Here is a 16,634-nt window from a genome sequence, read left to right as displayed (position 1 = left end):
TGTCCCATAGCTGGTGCGCATGTACCAAGCGATGCAGCATGCAGTGCATGCGCCCACACCGGCGCCAGACGAGCGTCTGCACACAGAGACCGCCCACCTCGTGCGTCCGCGGTGCGCTGTACGGCGGCGCCGGTGTCGACAGGCGAGGGCGAGGGCTGCGCGTACCGCGGCCGCTGTCTGGTGGCGCTGCGCACCACCGTGGGCGAGTTTCCCAACGTGGCGTCGGAGCCCATCGACTTCGAGGACGGACTCAAGATCGACGTGAGTGGCGGCGCGTGCCGGCGCGTGGGGGGGGGGGGGAGGGGCAGAAGTGGCGGCGCGGCGGGAGTGGCGGCCGGAGGACAGTCACCTTAGTTTGGACTTGTCAGAGTGTTGTGTGTCGTGGTTTCGTGAACGAGACAGTGAAACGGTGGTGTTATTGGGAGCTGCGGTGCCGGGGGGGGGGGGGGGGGGGGGGGGGGGGGCAGATTGGAATGGCGGAGTTCTGTCGATGCGATAGTTAACGTTGTCAAGAGCAGTGTCTCTCTTCTAACAGTCTGACGTCATCTTGTCCTGCACCGGTGCGCCGAGCTTACCTGTTTTGCATTCTGCACCAGGGGCGAGTATGTGGGCCACAGTTCACAACGGGCCGGCCTCGACCGGGCGCCTTGAGCTGACGCCGTTGGCGGGCTTGAACCCGGCGTGCCAGTTGTGGCCCACAAACTTATAATGCCTACTCACTTACTGCGTTGGCTGGCGATGACATTTGAAAGCCTCGAGATGATGCGGAAGTCGGGCGCTCTTCTGATCTCCGTGCAGTCATGTCGCACTCGGATGAAGTTGACCCAGCGATAAGGTGGTTAGCAGATCTCCAGGTCGCTTTGACTGCCAGAACTTTTATTCATCCCAGAACCTGGTGCATTTATTTGGGCGTGGCAGGTCGCGGACAGACACCGTTTCCACTGGGCTGCTGGTACAGAATGGTGTCAAAACAAATATCGTTTTCTGAACGCGGTGTTTCGCAATATAGTGATTAGAAATCAGTTGCAAGATGTGAATGGTAGTCATCGCTTCCACCGCCTGCGCATCTCCCCCCCCCCCCCCCCCTCTGCACATCTCCCCCCCCCGCGTCATTTGTACTAGCGCAACCGCCAACGATCAGCCGGGACCTGACCCCCGACCGCGGCGCTTGACCCCGTGACCCATTGCTTGGCCCGGTGACTCATTGTTTGACCCCGCGACCCATTGTTTGACCCCGTGACCCAGCACCTGTTGCCCTGCCGCAGTCGTTCCTGCGCCGGAGGAAGTACCTGGTCCACTGCGCCTTCGAGGACGCCACCATGGTGTCGGAGGTGGGTGGGGCCAGCTGAGAAGTCCATCTGTGTCAAGCGTGGCCCGCCGACCTGCTGCTCTCTCCTCCGCTCTCTCTCCCGCTTCGTCCCCCTCTGTCTGTGCTCTCTCTCCCCACGCAGTCCTTCATCTGCAGTGGTCACCGGCAGCCGGTGACCTCAGCCGGTGACCTCAGTCGGTGACCTCAGCCGCTGACCTGAAGAGCCGCTCTCGACAGCTGTCGGGTATAGGAACCGAGCGATTTTCGTTCGTAGTTTGCTGGTTAGTTTTGCACGACGCATCGGGCGGTATTCCAGCGGCAAACGTCATTTGCACACACTGACGCATTCATTGAGCCGTTTTGTAGTAGTGGCATACCATGCCATGTCGCGAGCCGTCTGTGTTGGCCGACCCTGAGCTGCTGGCCGGACCACCGGGCGCGGCTGACGAGTCTCCACCGCTCCGGTTTCAGGTAGACAAGCCGGTGGAGTTCGAAGTGTCCATGGGCAACTACGGCAACAAGTTTGAGGACTCGGTGATGCCCAGCCCCTCCTTCACGCAGCCCACCAACGCCGTGTTCGACGGTTGCATGTGAGTACCGAGCGCGCGGGTGCCGGAGATGAATCTGCGCGCGGCGTCGCACTCCGTCTGCACACATCGCAGCACTCCGTCTGCACACATCGCCGGAGAGGAGCGGAGAGGACGACCGCTCGCTGCGCGTGCCGAGCTTGGCATCGACGCTCCCCGTCCGCCGGTCTGACTGGGCTGCGCTCACCCTCAGGTACTACTTTTTGCCGTGGAGCGGCGCCAAGCCCTGCGTCACGGTCCACTGCCAATGGGAGGACATCTCGCACCGTCTGCACACGCTCAACATGCTACTGATGGTGGGTGCCGCGTGACGTAGGCTGCTGATGGTGCGTGTCACGTGACGTGGGCTGCTGATGGTGGGCGGCGCGTGACGTAGGCTGCTGATGGTGGGCGGCGCGTGACGTGGGCTGCTGATGGTGGGCGGCGCGTGACGTAGGCTGCTGATGGTGGGCGGCGCGTGACGTAGGCTGCTGATGGTGGGCGGCGCGTGACGTGGGCTGCTGATGGTGGGCGGCGCGTGACGTAGGCTGCTGATGGTCGGTGTCACGTGACGTAGACTGTTGATGGTGGGTGTCACGTGACGTAGACTGCTGATGGCGGGCGGCGCGTGACGTGGGCCGCTGATGGTGGGTGTCACGTGACATACGCTGCTGACGGTTGATATCACTTGGCGTAGGCTGCGCTTGACCGATGGCGTGACCTGAACGCGCAGGGCACAAATCCTGCTGCCACGAGCGATGCTTGTGGTCACACAAACCAGCTTGGCGAAGATAGCGCTCACCACCCACGGGACCTTCGTTTCCGGCTAACTTGGGGTTCAGTAACGGACAGTAGACGCCTGTTGTTGTCAGCTCCCGGCCTTCAAGCCGTCCGGTCATTGATGTCTAAACAGACTCGTTTCGCCCGCTTGGTCCAGACGCAAAGCGCGCCGATAATTTCCGAGCCGATTCGTTTCTGTCAGATTGTGTCATTGTCCGTGTCACCGTTAACTAGGGACTTAGGTTAGCGAAGGTCTGGCGTTGTCAGTGCGTTAGCGAAGGCCCGACTTTGTCAGTTAGAGTTATGCTGGACGACGCGGTGCAGAAAACGGTCTCCCTGTCTGTAAATATTTCCTGCGCGTTGCTAATCTCCGGTGAATTGCACAGACTACTTCGCAGCCGGATATTTCGGCGTTTGTCATGCGCTCGCTTGGCTACGTCTGGCGGGGGGGGGGGGGGATGGGGGGCTGATGGGAACCGGGAACCACCGGTCACAAACTGGCGTCCTGTGTAAGATGGTGTCCGGTGGTGTCGGATGTCCGGTGGTGACCATCGCTGGATGGTGACCGATGTCCGTTGGTGACCGATGTCCGGCGGTGACCGCTGTCTGGTAGTGACGGCTGTCCGGTAGTGACCGTTGTCCGGTAGTGACGGCTGTCCGGTAGTGACCGCTGTCCGGCGGCGACCGCTGTCCATTGGTGATCGCTGTCTGGTGGTGACCGTTGTCTGTCCGGCTCCCCAGACAGTAGAGACGCTGAAGCGGAGTTTGGCGGCACTCCGGACCAGCATCCAGGCGGCGAAGGGGGCCGAGGAGCTGGCCGCCGAGTTTGTCGGCGTCTGCGACCAGCTGCTCCGCAACTGCCGGTACCAGAGCACGCGTCTGTAGCGTCGTGCCTCGTAATGACTAGCTGCTGCGCAGTCGGCGGTGCGCGGCCGCCTCCAAGGTTGTCTGTGGCGATGCAGTTGTGTAGTGATGAGTTGAGGGGGGGGGGGGGGGAGCGAACGATGTCGGTGATAGTGACCGCAGGTCTTGTGGTGGCTCCCGTCTGTCCACCGTCCATCGTCCACCTTCCACCGTCCGTCCACCGTCCCTCCACTGTCCACCCACAGTCCACCGTCCGCCCGCTGTCCACTGTCCAGTGTTCACCGTTTGTCCGCCATCCTCCCACCGTTGGGATCGAGCGTCGGTGCTGAGACTAAGCCACCCAGTTGCCGGTGTCGCGCGCGGGTTTGTGCTGCTGCAGTGTCGCCCGGCTCCCCGACCGACGGCCTGCGTCCTCCGCAGGATCCCGCTGCCGACGCCGGAGCCGCACGTGCAGTCCACCAACCTGCTGGACAACCTGCTGTTCGGCCAGAGGCGCGCCAAGCTGGATAACATCATCAAGGTCGGTTGTGGGCGTGAGACGCCGAAGTCAACCTGCCGCTGTCGTGGGTGTTGATTTGGTTTGGACGGAAGCGCGTGGTGACCGGCCTCTGCGCTCTGCGGTCCCGCCCCCCCTCCCCCCCCCCCATCCTTTGGTCCGTATGTACCACTTGTGTATGCATCTGGTTCATGTGCTTGTTTCCTGGACTTCAAGTCTCTTGTACGTTTTACACGTCACTGTACTCCAACATAAAATGGCTATTCCGAGTGTCGAGTCGATAAAGTTAAGAGGTGGGACGTGTGAAGAGGACAGTCTTATGGACAATTACACGGGGATACGTCAAAGGCAAACGTACAAAACACACCAAGTATACCCACACGCACGGACGCACATCTATTCATCAATAACAACTAAATGGCTTCTCACCAGAATTTGCTTCTGCCGTCGTTTCGATAAAGGCATGTTGCTAAAATATCAACCCAACCGTATCTCCATGGTTTTTCTGCGAGGAATAAGGCTATTACCACTGTTCTATACATGTGAATAATGTTTCTCGCACATGCACCGAACAACTTGCGTAATTATGTAGTTAACGCTTAAAAGGCGCGAGTGGCAAGGCGCGGGGTTCATTTCCCTTACATTTCTTTACTGCACTGCTCCCTTACATTTGCGTATAGTCCTGATGCCCACCTCTGGCGAAGGGGAGACCGTGCCAGGGGCTGGGACCCGTCCCCAGGTCCTGTCTGTGCCTGCCTTCCCAGCGGCCGTGGCGCCGTCTGACCGCTGTCTGTCCGCCGTCGCAGGGGGTGCTGCAGCTGAGGGAAACGGCCACCGACCTGGAGGAGGCGGCCGATCAGCTGGAGGAGTACGGCGCGACTCTGCGCGACCTGGCCGTGGAGGTACGGCACGGGTGGTGTGACCTGGTGTGATGTGGGCTGACGGGATCTGACCTAACCATGATGTGACCAGCCTCGCCCGATCTGGCCTGATGTCACTTGGCCAAGTGCTCACGCCGCTCGCTCTCGCCCTCCTCTTTTCGCTGCTCACGCCGCTCTCCCGCCTCCCTTCCGCTGCTCACACCGTTCTCTCTTGGTTTCTGTCGCTCACGCCAGTTTGTCTACTCCCCCTCTCTCCCTCTCTCTCTCTCTCTCTCTCTCTCTCTCTCTTCTCTCTCTCTCTCTCTCTCTCTCTCTCTCTCTCTCTCTCTCTCTCTCTCTCTCTCTCTCTCTCTCTCTCTCTCTCTCTCTCTCTCTCTCTCTCTCTCTCTCTCTGTCTCTGTCTCTGTCTCTGTCTCTGTCTCTGTCTCTGTCTCTGTCTCTGTCTCTGTCTCTGTCTCTGTCTCTGTCTCTGTCTCTGTCTCTGTCTCTGTCTCTGTCTCTGTCTCTGTCTCTGTCTCTGTCTCTGTCTCTGTCTCTGTCTCTGTCTCTGTCTCTGTCTCTGTCTCTGTCTCTGTCTCTGTCTCTGTCTCTGTCTCTGTCTCTGTCTCTGTCTCTGTCTCTGTCTCTGTCTCTGTCTCTGTCTCTGTCTCTGTCTCTGTCTCTGTCTCTGTCTCTGTCTCTGTCTCTGTCTCTGTCTCTGTCTCTGTCTCTGTCTCTGTCTCTGTCTCTGTCTCTGTCTCTGTCTCTGTCTCTGTCTCTGTCTCTGTCTCTGTCTCTGTCTCTGTCTCTGCCTCTGCCTCTGTCTCTGCCTCTGCCTCTGCCTCTGTCTCTGTCTCTGTCTCTGTCTCTGCCTCTGCCTCTGCCTCTGCCTCTGCCTCTGCCTCTGTCTCTCTCTCCCGCTGCTCACGCCACTCTCTTCCCTCCCGCAGCCGCAGAACTCGATGCCGGACATCATAATCTGGATGCTGAGCGGGAAGAAGCGTCTGGCGTACTGCCGCATCCCAGCGCACACCATCCTGTACGCCGGCGACGAGCGCCAGAGCGGCGCCGACTGCGGCCGCCTGCAGACTGTGCAGCTCAAGTTCCCGGGTGAGGCAGGGCAGGGGAGTGTGGAGTGGGAGTGGGAGTGGGAGTGGGAGTGGAGTGGAGTGGAGTGGAGTGGAGGGGTTGGAACGGGAGTGGTGTGAAGTGGGAGGGGAGTGTAGAGTGGAGGGGTTGGAGCGGGGAGTGCTGTGAAGTGGGAGGGGACTGGAGTGGAGCGGAGTGGAGGAGTTGGAGCGGGGAGTGGTGTGAAGTGGGAGGGGAGTGGAGTGGATGGGCAGAGGGAGTGGGAGTAGAGTGGAGTTGCGAGTGTAGTCACCCGATACCGGGCCAGACTCCAGGTGAGGGGGAGGAAGAAGGGGTGTCCAGAGAGGAGCTACGCGCCTGGACATAGGGACAGGGTTCTAAGAAAGGAGCCGGCTTCCATTTGAAATCAGGCCACAGGTGGGTGGAAGAGCTCCCCGAGGAGGAAGCGCGCTTTCATTTTCAGTGTAATGTCTGAGCGGGTGGGTAACCAGCATCGATGAGGTGCTACATGACGAGGCCGTTAGAGGAGCTACCAGACGAGACGAGGGCTCCTAAGGAATCAGGGCACCCCTCCCGGGTGTAATAGCATACTTATGGAGACATGTAGATACATGACCTGGTGGGAGGATTACGACAACTCGATCCAGGAGCGGTTAGGAGCGCATGTGCTGGAGTGCGTGATCTAACGGTAGGATGGAAGGTTTAATGGTACACGTGCTCGTACCTCCCGCTGTCTGTGTACATAACATATCTATCGCAGATATCGTACAGCTGCGTGTGTGCATACCCTCTTTATGGAGAGAAGTCATGACAGGGCGGCGGGGCCGTCGTTCAGGCACCACTCAGATTGGAGGGCATCGAGAGTCACTCAGGCGCCAGGTCACTGCCCCGGTGCTGCGGACGGCGTGGTATGACGCGGTGTGACGCATTATGACGCGGTATGGCGTAGTATGACACGGTATGACGCGGTATGACGCATTATGACGCGGTATGGCGCGGAATGACACGATGTGGCGCGGTATGACGAGGAATGACGGAATGTGACGTGGTATGGCGCGTCGTGACGCGGTATGGCGGAGTATGACACGGTATGGCGCGGTATGGCACAATAGGATGCGGTATGGCGCGGCATGGCGCAGTGTGACCTTATATGACCCGGCCTCCATCCCGTCCCTGCCCGACAGGAGCGCGGCCTAACAAGCAGAAGATCCCGGCGCTGCTGCGTGTCCGCCTATGGCTGGGCAAGGAGCAGGAGTCGAAGGCCTGGATCGCCGGGCACCGTGACGCCGAGACGGTGGTGTACGCCGAGACGTACGAGAACCAGGTACGGGGCAGGCGGGGTACGGCGGGGGACGCAGGGGTACGAAGGATCAGGTACGGGGCAGGCGGAGTACGGCGATGGACGCGGGCGCGAGAACCAGGTACGGGGCAGGCGGGGGACGGCGGGGGACGCAGGGGTACGAAGGATCAGGCAAGGGGCAGGCGGAGTACGGCGATGGACACGGGCGCGAGAGGACCAGGTACGGGGCAGGCGGGGGACGGCGATGGACACAGACGGTTGAGGATCACGTGCGGGGCCGGGGGAAGGACGGCGGTATGCACATGGGCGTATCAGGACTAGGAATGAAGATCGGAGAGATGCATTGGTGTACACAGAGTGTACGTACTGTAGTGTACAGAGGATCCCGTACGGGGACAGGGAGAAACACTAGTTTACAAAGAACGCATGAGGGCCAGTGCGGAGACAGAAGGTACAGTGGCGCACACAGAACACACGAGGACCTGGTGCGGGGACGGGAAGGCGCGGAGGTGTTCACAAGACGTACGACAACGTGTTGCGGTGCTACGTCCCGGTTATGAGGACGCGGAGCTTAATGTCCAGGTTAAAATGGGCGCGGCACCGTGTGACCAAGGTAACCGGCGCGCCCTGAGGTCCAAATCGTCATCACCATCCTCAGCATCTCATCGTCCAGGTTCATATGACCGAACAATAATAAATTGCAATCGCGCTGGATACCTTGTCATCCAGTCATACCATACCAGTCATCGCAGAAATACCGGCGAAACCGCATGCATTGAAATTGCTATTTGGAAGATATTGGGACCGTCGAGGTATGTGCTCAGTTCAGTTGAATACTTTGATGGCTGCAGCGTCCCTCACACCGCGCCTTTTGCAAGGCGTCCCGCTGTAATAGCTCTGAAAGGTTTTGACCTTGCCATGGGTCTGGTAAGATGTGGCAAGCATACTGCTGCTCTCATTGATTACAGTGCGTAGGGCATAGCCATACCCCGTTCTTAGGGGAGCCAAAATGTGCAATATGTCTGTTTTCGGCGTTTGCGGGAATTCAGTTGCATTTTTTAATTTCGTTGTTCGCCCGTTCAGACAGAAATTAAACTCGGCGCAGTTTTCAACTGGCGTGACCTTTAAAACTGCAGTCCAGTCGCCACTTTCCGCATTCGCTGGACTTACGATATATGGCTGGGCCGCGATATGGCCGTTATTATCGCCTCACATCCGGCCGTCACTGACAGCGAAGCAATACCTGTGGACGAACTTAAGCAATGCGCCGCAAAAATCGGAGAGAGGTCGTGAGCCCCTTCCGTTATGTGCTGGGCTGTTAGCTCTTACGTCAAATGGAAGTTCCGGCGGCTTTGCCGAACCAGAGGCGTGTGGTTTCGGTTGACGTAGTGGTCGCGTCTCATGATATGTTGGTCGATCGTGACGGTACATCACGCTCAGGTTATCCGCTACGTGATGCCATTATTGTGATGACGTCACATGATGTTTCACCGTGAGCACCGCTTGCGTTTCGTCCCCGTCCCCGTCCCCGTCACCGCTTTTCGTTTCGTGCTGCCTCTTGGGTCACGCACCGTGTAGCATCACAAGTCACGTGCGTGATGTGACGTCATGATGACGTCGCCGGCCGGGTGTCGGCAGTCGAGCATCGCCGGCCACTGGGTGACCAAGGGCCCGACGATGACGCGGCCCAAGTGGTCCGACGCCGGCGGCGACATGTTGCTGCCGCGTGACGGCTTCATGCCACCCGACGGCTGGCGGTTCGACGGAAACTGGTTCGTCGACCCCGAGCCCAGGTCAGTGACCGGTCGGCCTCCGGCAGTTGGTGTTAGGTCCGCGCGTCCGGACTTCGATTGGCCAAAAATGAACGTCGTAATTGGGGTCGACTCCACGCTGACACTAGGTGCGGTTGTAGGGTCACCTCTGACTCCGATTCCGCAGTCTTCGTTGGAGTCAACTCCACTTTGACTCGGCCCGATTTCGGCGGACTGTGGAGTCGACCCCGACCCATCATCAAAGCTGAGCACGAGTCTGCTCTTTAGTAGCTGGTGGGCTATTCAAACAGTTATGTGCAATTAATGCACGGGACTTGTGACATTGAAGTGGTCCTGGCGCATGGTCAGGCTATTATCGAGCGCCGCCTTCTATAGCGGCAAACTTCAAGGCTGCGACTTCAGGGCCGCGTTCTGAATTGGCAAAGTGCCTTCTTGAGTTGCTACCTGTGGCGTCGCAAGTTCGTACGTCATACACAAGCGGCCATCCTCCAAGCTGGGGAAAATGTTGTGACGCACCTGCCTCTGACGTCATATGTTGCAACTTATGGACAGCTGTTGGTAATGGGGACCGCGGCCCTGATGGTGGTGGCTGCCAGGCCGTCCCTGGCCTACGCAATTCATAGATATTGCACACATAAACAATAATTTATAACAGTTAAGAGGTACGTTATAAGATATTGTCATGACATGAAGTCCATCAGGATTGTTGGATGGATGGTTGTTTTTGCGCGTGATCGGTTGCCGGTCAACAAAATTGTGCAGTCAGACGCGTTTTCTTTTTTTCATTTTCTCTGGTGGACATTGCGACGGAAACAGAATATGCTCCTTGAAATTAATTGCTTGTGAGTGTGCTCCTGAAGTCCCATCAACAATTCAGAGAATGACGGATGTTTCAGAAGATCGCGCAATGAGAGTGGACGGTTGTCCCAAGACAAACGGCGTGTCAGTTGTGGGAATGGTGGTGTGGGGAAGAATGCATGCCCCTTTCACCCGTTGGGCCAGCCTGTTTAACATCGCTATCATAATAAGAAGCATAATAAGAAGCATTTAGGTATATTAATTAGCCTCAGGTATCAGCCGTACCTTTTTGTGACCACCACACCACGGCCTGCGGTTGTGGCAAAAAAGAAATAAAAAGACGCGTGTGTTGGACATTATTATCTCAAGTGTTTGCTCTCCGTATCCTTTTGTATGTTTTTGTCGTCATCACGCGCGTGCTGTCTGATGATTGATTACGTCATACCGGGAATGGCTGCCGCCGTGCGCCGCCGTCATGGCCGCTCCTGGCTCTGTGATTGATGCTGCACACGCTGTCAACGGTCCGCCCGCCACTAGCCGCACATAACACACCCGACGGCGCTGGGCGGCCAACCGGCCAGCCGGCTCTTACGCCATGTTATGGTCGTCTACTGCGCAGCCTGTTCTACGAGGCCGACGCCGGCCACTCCACGTACCTGGAGGACGTGTTCGAGAACGAGAACCGGCTGCCAGCTGGCAGCTGGATGCCGGCGCTCACGCAGTGGACGGACGTGCGCGGAGACCCGTCTCAGCAGCGGGACCAGATCGTGACGCCGCCCGGCTGGGAGTGGAACGACGCGTGGACGGTCAGATATTGATTTGTCTCGCGATGATGGGTGTATTTGTCTCAGCAGTCCGACGGGGAGCGTACGTGACCGGCAAACAGATATCCTTGTCCTTGTTGTCCTTGTCATGCCGCACCTTGTCACAATGGACAAGTATGCCGCTTCTGTAAAGCACACAGAGGCCTGCAAATTAAAAGAAGTTACGTCGTTACGTTTTCTGATCGTCTTGGTTTTGACGCCACACGACAATGTTAGAAAAGTGACGGCACCCATTTTTTTTATGGGTGCCGTCGTTTCAGCGCGATCTGAGTAAAATATAAAAAAACGAAGACAAACCCCGCATTTCGGCTCGTCATTTCACCACGACTGACATCCACCTGGGTGTCCATCGGCAGGTGGACCTGAACCGCGCGGTGGACGAGGAGGGCTGGGAGTACTGCGTCGAGTCCACGCTGGGAGGGTACGGGCCCGTGGACAAGCTGTACCACCTGTGCCGCCGCCGCCGCTGGGTCCGGCCGCGTACCATGGTGGAGAAGGTCAAGGCTCAGGTGAGGCGGCTGTACTGATGAACGTCTGCTGGTTTTGGCCTCAACAGACCCAGCAGATTGACCCAACAGCCTGCTAGGTCAGCTACTACATGTATGATTATGATAAGCATAGCGCGAAGATACGCCACAAGAAAGGCATAACGTCTTGAGGTGTTTCCCGACCTGTATTGAAATGGAGCTGGTCGAATGGACCTTTAGTAATCGCATTGCGATGGACGCCATGTGACTAGCGCACTCGTCGCGCCCCAAAGCCCAAATCATCATTGCCATTAACCGCATGGCGTGCACTGTTTACGGGTAAGTGTTAACGTCATGTGAAGTTTTGTATGTCAAGCTATGAGGTGTGCGTATATGCCGGCGTCAGGTATTGATTTCATCCGAACCTATCGAACGCGATTATTATTGCCTTAGTTGTGGGCTCTTGAATCTGTGTTGAACTGACACTGGATGGAGGAATGTACCTAAAGGTGGGTAGAATCTGTACGTCTCCCATCTAGTCCTCATTTGTTTGTTGTTCGTTTCTGGTCAACTGTGTTATTGGCTCCCTGGTTATTGTGGATGAGGCGCAGGATGCCTCTGTCCTCACTTCCATCATCTGATGGGATCTCCAAGCACATCCTCTCCGCGGGAAATGCGCGAATGTCCCAGCCTTTCCGTGTGGATCACGTTGACTGAAGGCATGTGCCCGGCTGGCGTCATCCCCACGCCCCGGCACCGCTCCTCCCGTCCTTGCGCTCGTTCTGTCCTTGAGTGTCTCCTATCCGCGAGCTTCTGTCCCCGCGCTTCTCCCGTCCTCGGGCTTCTCCTCTTCTCGCGCTCCTCCTGTCCTCGCGCTCCTCCTGTCCTCGCGTCTCTCCTGTCCGCGAGCTCCTGCCCTCGCGCTTCTGTCCCCGCGCTCCTCCTGTCCTCGTGCTCCTCCTGTCCTCGTGTTCATCTGCCCGGCACCACCTGACCGTCGCCGGTGCCGCCGCTCTGCAGCAGACGGAGGCTGACAAGGAGGGCTGGGAGTACGCGCCGCTCTTCGGTCTGAAGTTCCACGCCCGCGAGCGAAAGGTGAGCTCCGCTGACTATGTTTTCAAGCTGCGTGACGCAGACCACGTGCGTTTTAAGCGGAAAAGGTTACGCGTGGGAAGCTGGAGTGCTACAGAGGTGAGGAAGATTCGACGGTGGTAAGTACCTCTGCGTAATAGCATGCGTGGTGGGGTCCAAGGGATGCAGGAGGCCCGAGGGGAGGTAGGAGGGGAGGAGGCCCAAGGAAGGTGTCTCCTTCACGACCGTGTATACATAGGTGGTGGGTTCGAGTCTGGCGTTCATCGTAATTATTTCGTCGTCCCCGCAAGAAATGGCTTAGGAGACTGCGAAGCTAGCTGACCGTAGAGACGAATGTGTTAGATCCAAATATTGTTGTCATTTATTAGCCGGAAGTGTTCTGATGATGCGCTAGGTACGTCACAAACATAAGGTAGTCCGCAACCAATCTGTCGCACAAGATCCCATCGCATTGTGCGGCACGCGGTCGTGTCACATTATGACCTGTCCCTTCAGCGGTGGCGACCTCTGGATGACCCCGTGACCCGGCCGTCCCCAGATGGACATGGTGCGTCGCCGCCGCTGGCACCGCAAGCTGGTGATGTCGACCCACAGTGTGCCCCAGCTGCCCATCTTCAGGCTGAAAGATCCCGACTCGGAAGGTAGCAAAAGTGACGTATCGTAGCGCTTCGCGCCTGAAGCCGGCTTTGGGACGGCACGGCTCTGCACACTCACCGCTGCTGCTCACCCCACCTCATCTCACCTCACCTCACCTGGCCTGGGCTGACCTGGTCTGGCCTGACCTGGCCTGGCCTGACCTGACCTGCGTGGACGGCATGAAGCGGCCAGCACGGCAGCATGATCTGGTGATCTGGCCGGCGTGAGGCTGGCAGTGACGGCATGGAGACGTGAGAGGAGAGCCTCTGGACCCGCTGTCGGTGGCTGACGTTTAACGTCACTACGTGGTAATGGTCGCTGGGGCTCAGGGGCTGGTTAATTTTGAGGCTATTCACGGATTATTTCGTTTAGTTTGGTTCATTGTTCAACTCTACTTTTTCATTTATTATCATTATTGTCCGGACCTTGGTTGGACATGATTCTGGTGCTGAGTCGTCATGAGCTCGACCTGGGTTTGGTAAGGACCTGGCCTCGTGTGAGCTCGAGTCCTCGGGTCGGTATGAACCCGGTTTCCGGTCATTTTAAAACCTGGCCTCGGGCATCGACCTGACTTCGGGTCGGTATCGGCCTGGCCTCCGGTCGGTACCGGCTTGACTTCGGGTTGGTATCGGCCTGACCTCGACATTGGCCTGACCTCGGGTCAGTATCGATCTGACCTCGGGTCGGTATCGGCCTGACCTCAGGTCGGTACTGGCTTGACTTCGGATTGGTATCGACCTGACCTCGGGTCGGTATCGATCTGACCTCGGGTCGGTATCGATCTGACCTCGGGTCGGTATCGGCCTGACTTCGGGTCGATACCGGCTTGACTTCGGGTTGGTATCGACCTGACCTCGGGTCGGTATCGGCATGACCTCTGGTCGGCATCGGCCTGACCTCTGGTCGGCATGGGCCTGACCTCGGGTCGGTATGGACCTGACCTCGGGTTGGTATCGGCCTGACCTCGGGTCGGTATGAACCTGACCTGGGGTCGGTATCGGCCTGATCTCGGGTCGCTATCGACCTGACCTCGGGCATCGATCTGACCTCGGGTCGGTATCGGCCTGACTTCGGGTCGATACCGGCTTGACTTCGGGTTGGTATCGACCTGACCTCGGGTCGGTATCGGCATGACCTCTGGTCGGCATCGGCCTGACCTCGGGTCAGCATCGGCCCGACCTCGGGTCGGTATGGACCTGACCTCGGGTCGGTATCGGCCTGACCTCGGGTCGGTATGAACCTGACCTGGGGTCGGTATCGGCCTGATCCCGGGTCGCTATCGACCTGACCTCGGGCATCGACCTGACGCCAGCCCGTTCTGACCGCCACCGGCACACATGCCTTGCTGCCCCCAGTCACTCAGCTCTATGCCGATAGCTTGAATGTTTACTGATTCGCCCCAGCGCTCTGCCAACGCACGCCGTGAGGATAACACGGGTGGCGGTGGCCGGTTAATCAGTCTTCACTTTGCATGGCGGTGGGCTCAGTTTTTTCCTGCTGCAACACTAAGGCATGGGTGTGGACCTAACGACATTTTGAACGAGTGAGTTTGTACCGCTGCTGATAACATCACAGCTTGAACGCAATGCATGTTCAGCTTGGCCTTGTGCCTTTGCACGAGATGTGCATCATTGGACAATTTGTAGGATGAACCACGGTTACACAAGCTCAGCATTGTTGGAAATTAATGTGCTGGGAATGTCTTTCACCAGTTTTTAATGTCCTGAAACCATGACAGCCACGTTGCCGAAAAGAAGTACGCGGCGTCGTTCATGCACCATTCTCACCAACGCCACGGCTCACACCGATTACACCGGCGGCCCTCTTAGGCCGTCGTCCTGTGTGGCGTCTGTATGACCTCTATATGACCTCTGCGTGACCTTTGTGTGACCTGTGACCGGGCTGGCTGGCAGTTGTCCACCTCAGCTGTCCCAAGATGTACCTGGTGCACACTATGGAGCAGCAGTACCAGCTGCGCGCCTACATCTACCAGGCGCGCGACCTGCTGGCCGGAGACAAGACGGGCTTCTCCGGTAGGTGGCGGTCTGCTCGGCCGCAGCGCCGCCGCCCGCTAACGCCGCTCGGGCGGGGTTCGGTGGCCGGCGGCGTGCTGGTGACGGGCTGCACACAGGGCCGTACAAGACGCGTGTGTCGTTTTGTGTGCTTTTTATTGGCGGTTGTGGGCATGAAGCGGGACATAATGTGACAAGTAGATTGGCGCCGGAGGGTAAAATCGGCCCCCCAATGGTGCGCCCGTCCTGATGCGTGTATGAAACGCAGCACGGAATGCGTTAGTGGCTGAAATCTGAAGGTTAAAAATAAACCATGCACGTTGATCGTGACGTCATTAAGCGTGACGCCACCTGCACGTCTGCGTCAGATGTTTCAATGACGTCACATGCCAGTGTCGAAGTCGCGCGAAACGCCCGTAACGCATGACCAGCCCCGGTCTTACGATACTGGAGCACGCTAGGTCGGCTGGTCTGGCCTTGTCACGCATCGTCCCCGTTCCACAGCACGTGACCGACGGTGGCGCCGCTCTGCCCGCAGATCCGTACGCCTGCGTCAGCTTCCTGAACTTCTCGCAGCGGACGGAGCGGGGTCGGGCCACGCTGTGCCCCACCTGGGACCAGACGCTGCTGTACGACGACCTCACCATCCACGGCGACCCCATGTTCATCCTGGAGCAGCCGCCGCAGGTCATCATCGAGGTGTTCGACCACGACACCTACGTGAGTGGAGCGCGCCGCCAGGAGCCGGCAGAGGGGTTAGTGTGTTGGGCTCGCACATAGGGAGGCCGAGTTCGGGTCCCGGTGGTGCCGCGCCCCGGAGCGATAATAGGGCCGGTGCAGGCGCACGACGCTCCGTAAAAGGGGCGTGCTGACTGCTTCTTGTCGCGTCTCGTGTCGCGTTCTCTTTCAACAGACAAGAACACGTCGTTAGGCCGGGTTATCGAGCGGAGACTTTGTCGTGGGGCGGAAGGAGGGAAAGTGTGCCAGCAGCAAGAGTTGGCTGTGGCAGTGCCCTTTTTTTTGGGGGGGGGGGGGTCCAAATTTGGCGTTAATCAGGAGAAGTTCTGCCTGGGTGGTTGCAGCCAAGGAGACAGCCGCCCATAGGCCCAAACCGTGATGATCATTGATTTGATCCGATGATCATTACCGTGATGATCAGCTTCCCGGCGTTGTGATTGGTTGGTGGGTGGGTGACGAGCAGGGGACGCTCGCTGTCGCCGCCTACCTCTGAAACCCCAACCTGGTGTGCGTTTACGGGACTGTCCCTGGGGACGTTGTCTTGAGGGTTTATCGTCCCCTCATTGTGACTCAATTTTCCCCTCGCTCTCAGCGTGTCAATTACGTGCACGGGCTAGTTTGTACTCGATAGCCAGTATATGATGTCGCTACACTAGGTGATGGTGTTTGGTGTCAGTTTTCTCCACTGTAGTTCCCATGAAATTTTTGGTGCTGTTTAGTGGATCTCGGCCAGCCCCTCTCCGTGTGACCTTACCCCTCCACTCACCAGTGTGACCTTGCCGACCTACTAGTCTGTCCCCTACTATTCTGGTGCGGTGGGCATAGGGAATATTTGGTCGTATTCCTCTCCCTGGCCCCGCCCCTGACCGGACGTGACCTGACCCTGCCCCTGACCTGGCGTGACCTGACCCGCTCCGACCCCGGCGTGACCTGACCCCACCCCTGACCTGGCGTGACCTGACCCGCTCCTGACCCGGCGTGACCTGACCCCGCCCCTGACCTGGCGTGACCTGACCCCACCCCTGACCCGG

The 16,634-nt window shown here is 58.3% G+C and overlaps 1 protein-coding gene across 1 annotated transcript in view; it reads left to right on the top strand.

The window, feature by feature from the left end:
• The window catches only part of LOC119104740 (dysferlin), a 77,907-nt gene that overhangs the window by 43,508 nt on the left and 17,765 nt on the right, over window positions 1-16,634 (top strand). The window contains exons 13-28 of the mRNA XM_037228459.1: window positions 143-261; window positions 1,266-1,331; window positions 1,781-1,899; window positions 2,090-2,192; window positions 3,397-3,518; window positions 3,940-4,039; window positions 4,822-4,917; window positions 5,826-5,985; window positions 7,149-7,288; window positions 8,903-9,057; window positions 10,454-10,640; window positions 11,015-11,167; window positions 12,146-12,220; window positions 12,756-12,858; window positions 14,767-14,886; window positions 15,404-15,585. Of these exons, the coding sequence (XP_037084354.1) occupies window positions 143-261; window positions 1,266-1,331; window positions 1,781-1,899; window positions 2,090-2,192; window positions 3,397-3,518; window positions 3,940-4,039; window positions 4,822-4,917; window positions 5,826-5,985; window positions 7,149-7,288; window positions 8,903-9,057; window positions 10,454-10,640; window positions 11,015-11,167; window positions 12,146-12,220; window positions 12,756-12,858; window positions 14,767-14,886; window positions 15,404-15,585 (2,000 nt within the window). The remainder of the gene's footprint in view (window positions 1-142; window positions 262-1,265; window positions 1,332-1,780; window positions 1,900-2,089; window positions 2,193-3,396; window positions 3,519-3,939; window positions 4,040-4,821; window positions 4,918-5,825; window positions 5,986-7,148; window positions 7,289-8,902; window positions 9,058-10,453; window positions 10,641-11,014; window positions 11,168-12,145; window positions 12,221-12,755; window positions 12,859-14,766; window positions 14,887-15,403; window positions 15,586-16,634) is intronic.

This window comes from Pollicipes pollicipes, unplaced genomic scaffold (genome assembly GCF_011947565.3).
Source record: "Pollicipes pollicipes isolate AB1234 unplaced genomic scaffold, Ppol_2.1 Scaffold_6052;HRSCAF=7182_pilon_pilon_pilon, whole genome shotgun sequence".
NCBI lineage: Eukaryota > Metazoa > Arthropoda > Thecostraca > Pollicipedomorpha > Pollicipedidae > Pollicipes > Pollicipes pollicipes.
This window is presented reverse-complemented; position numbering and strand designations above follow the sequence as displayed.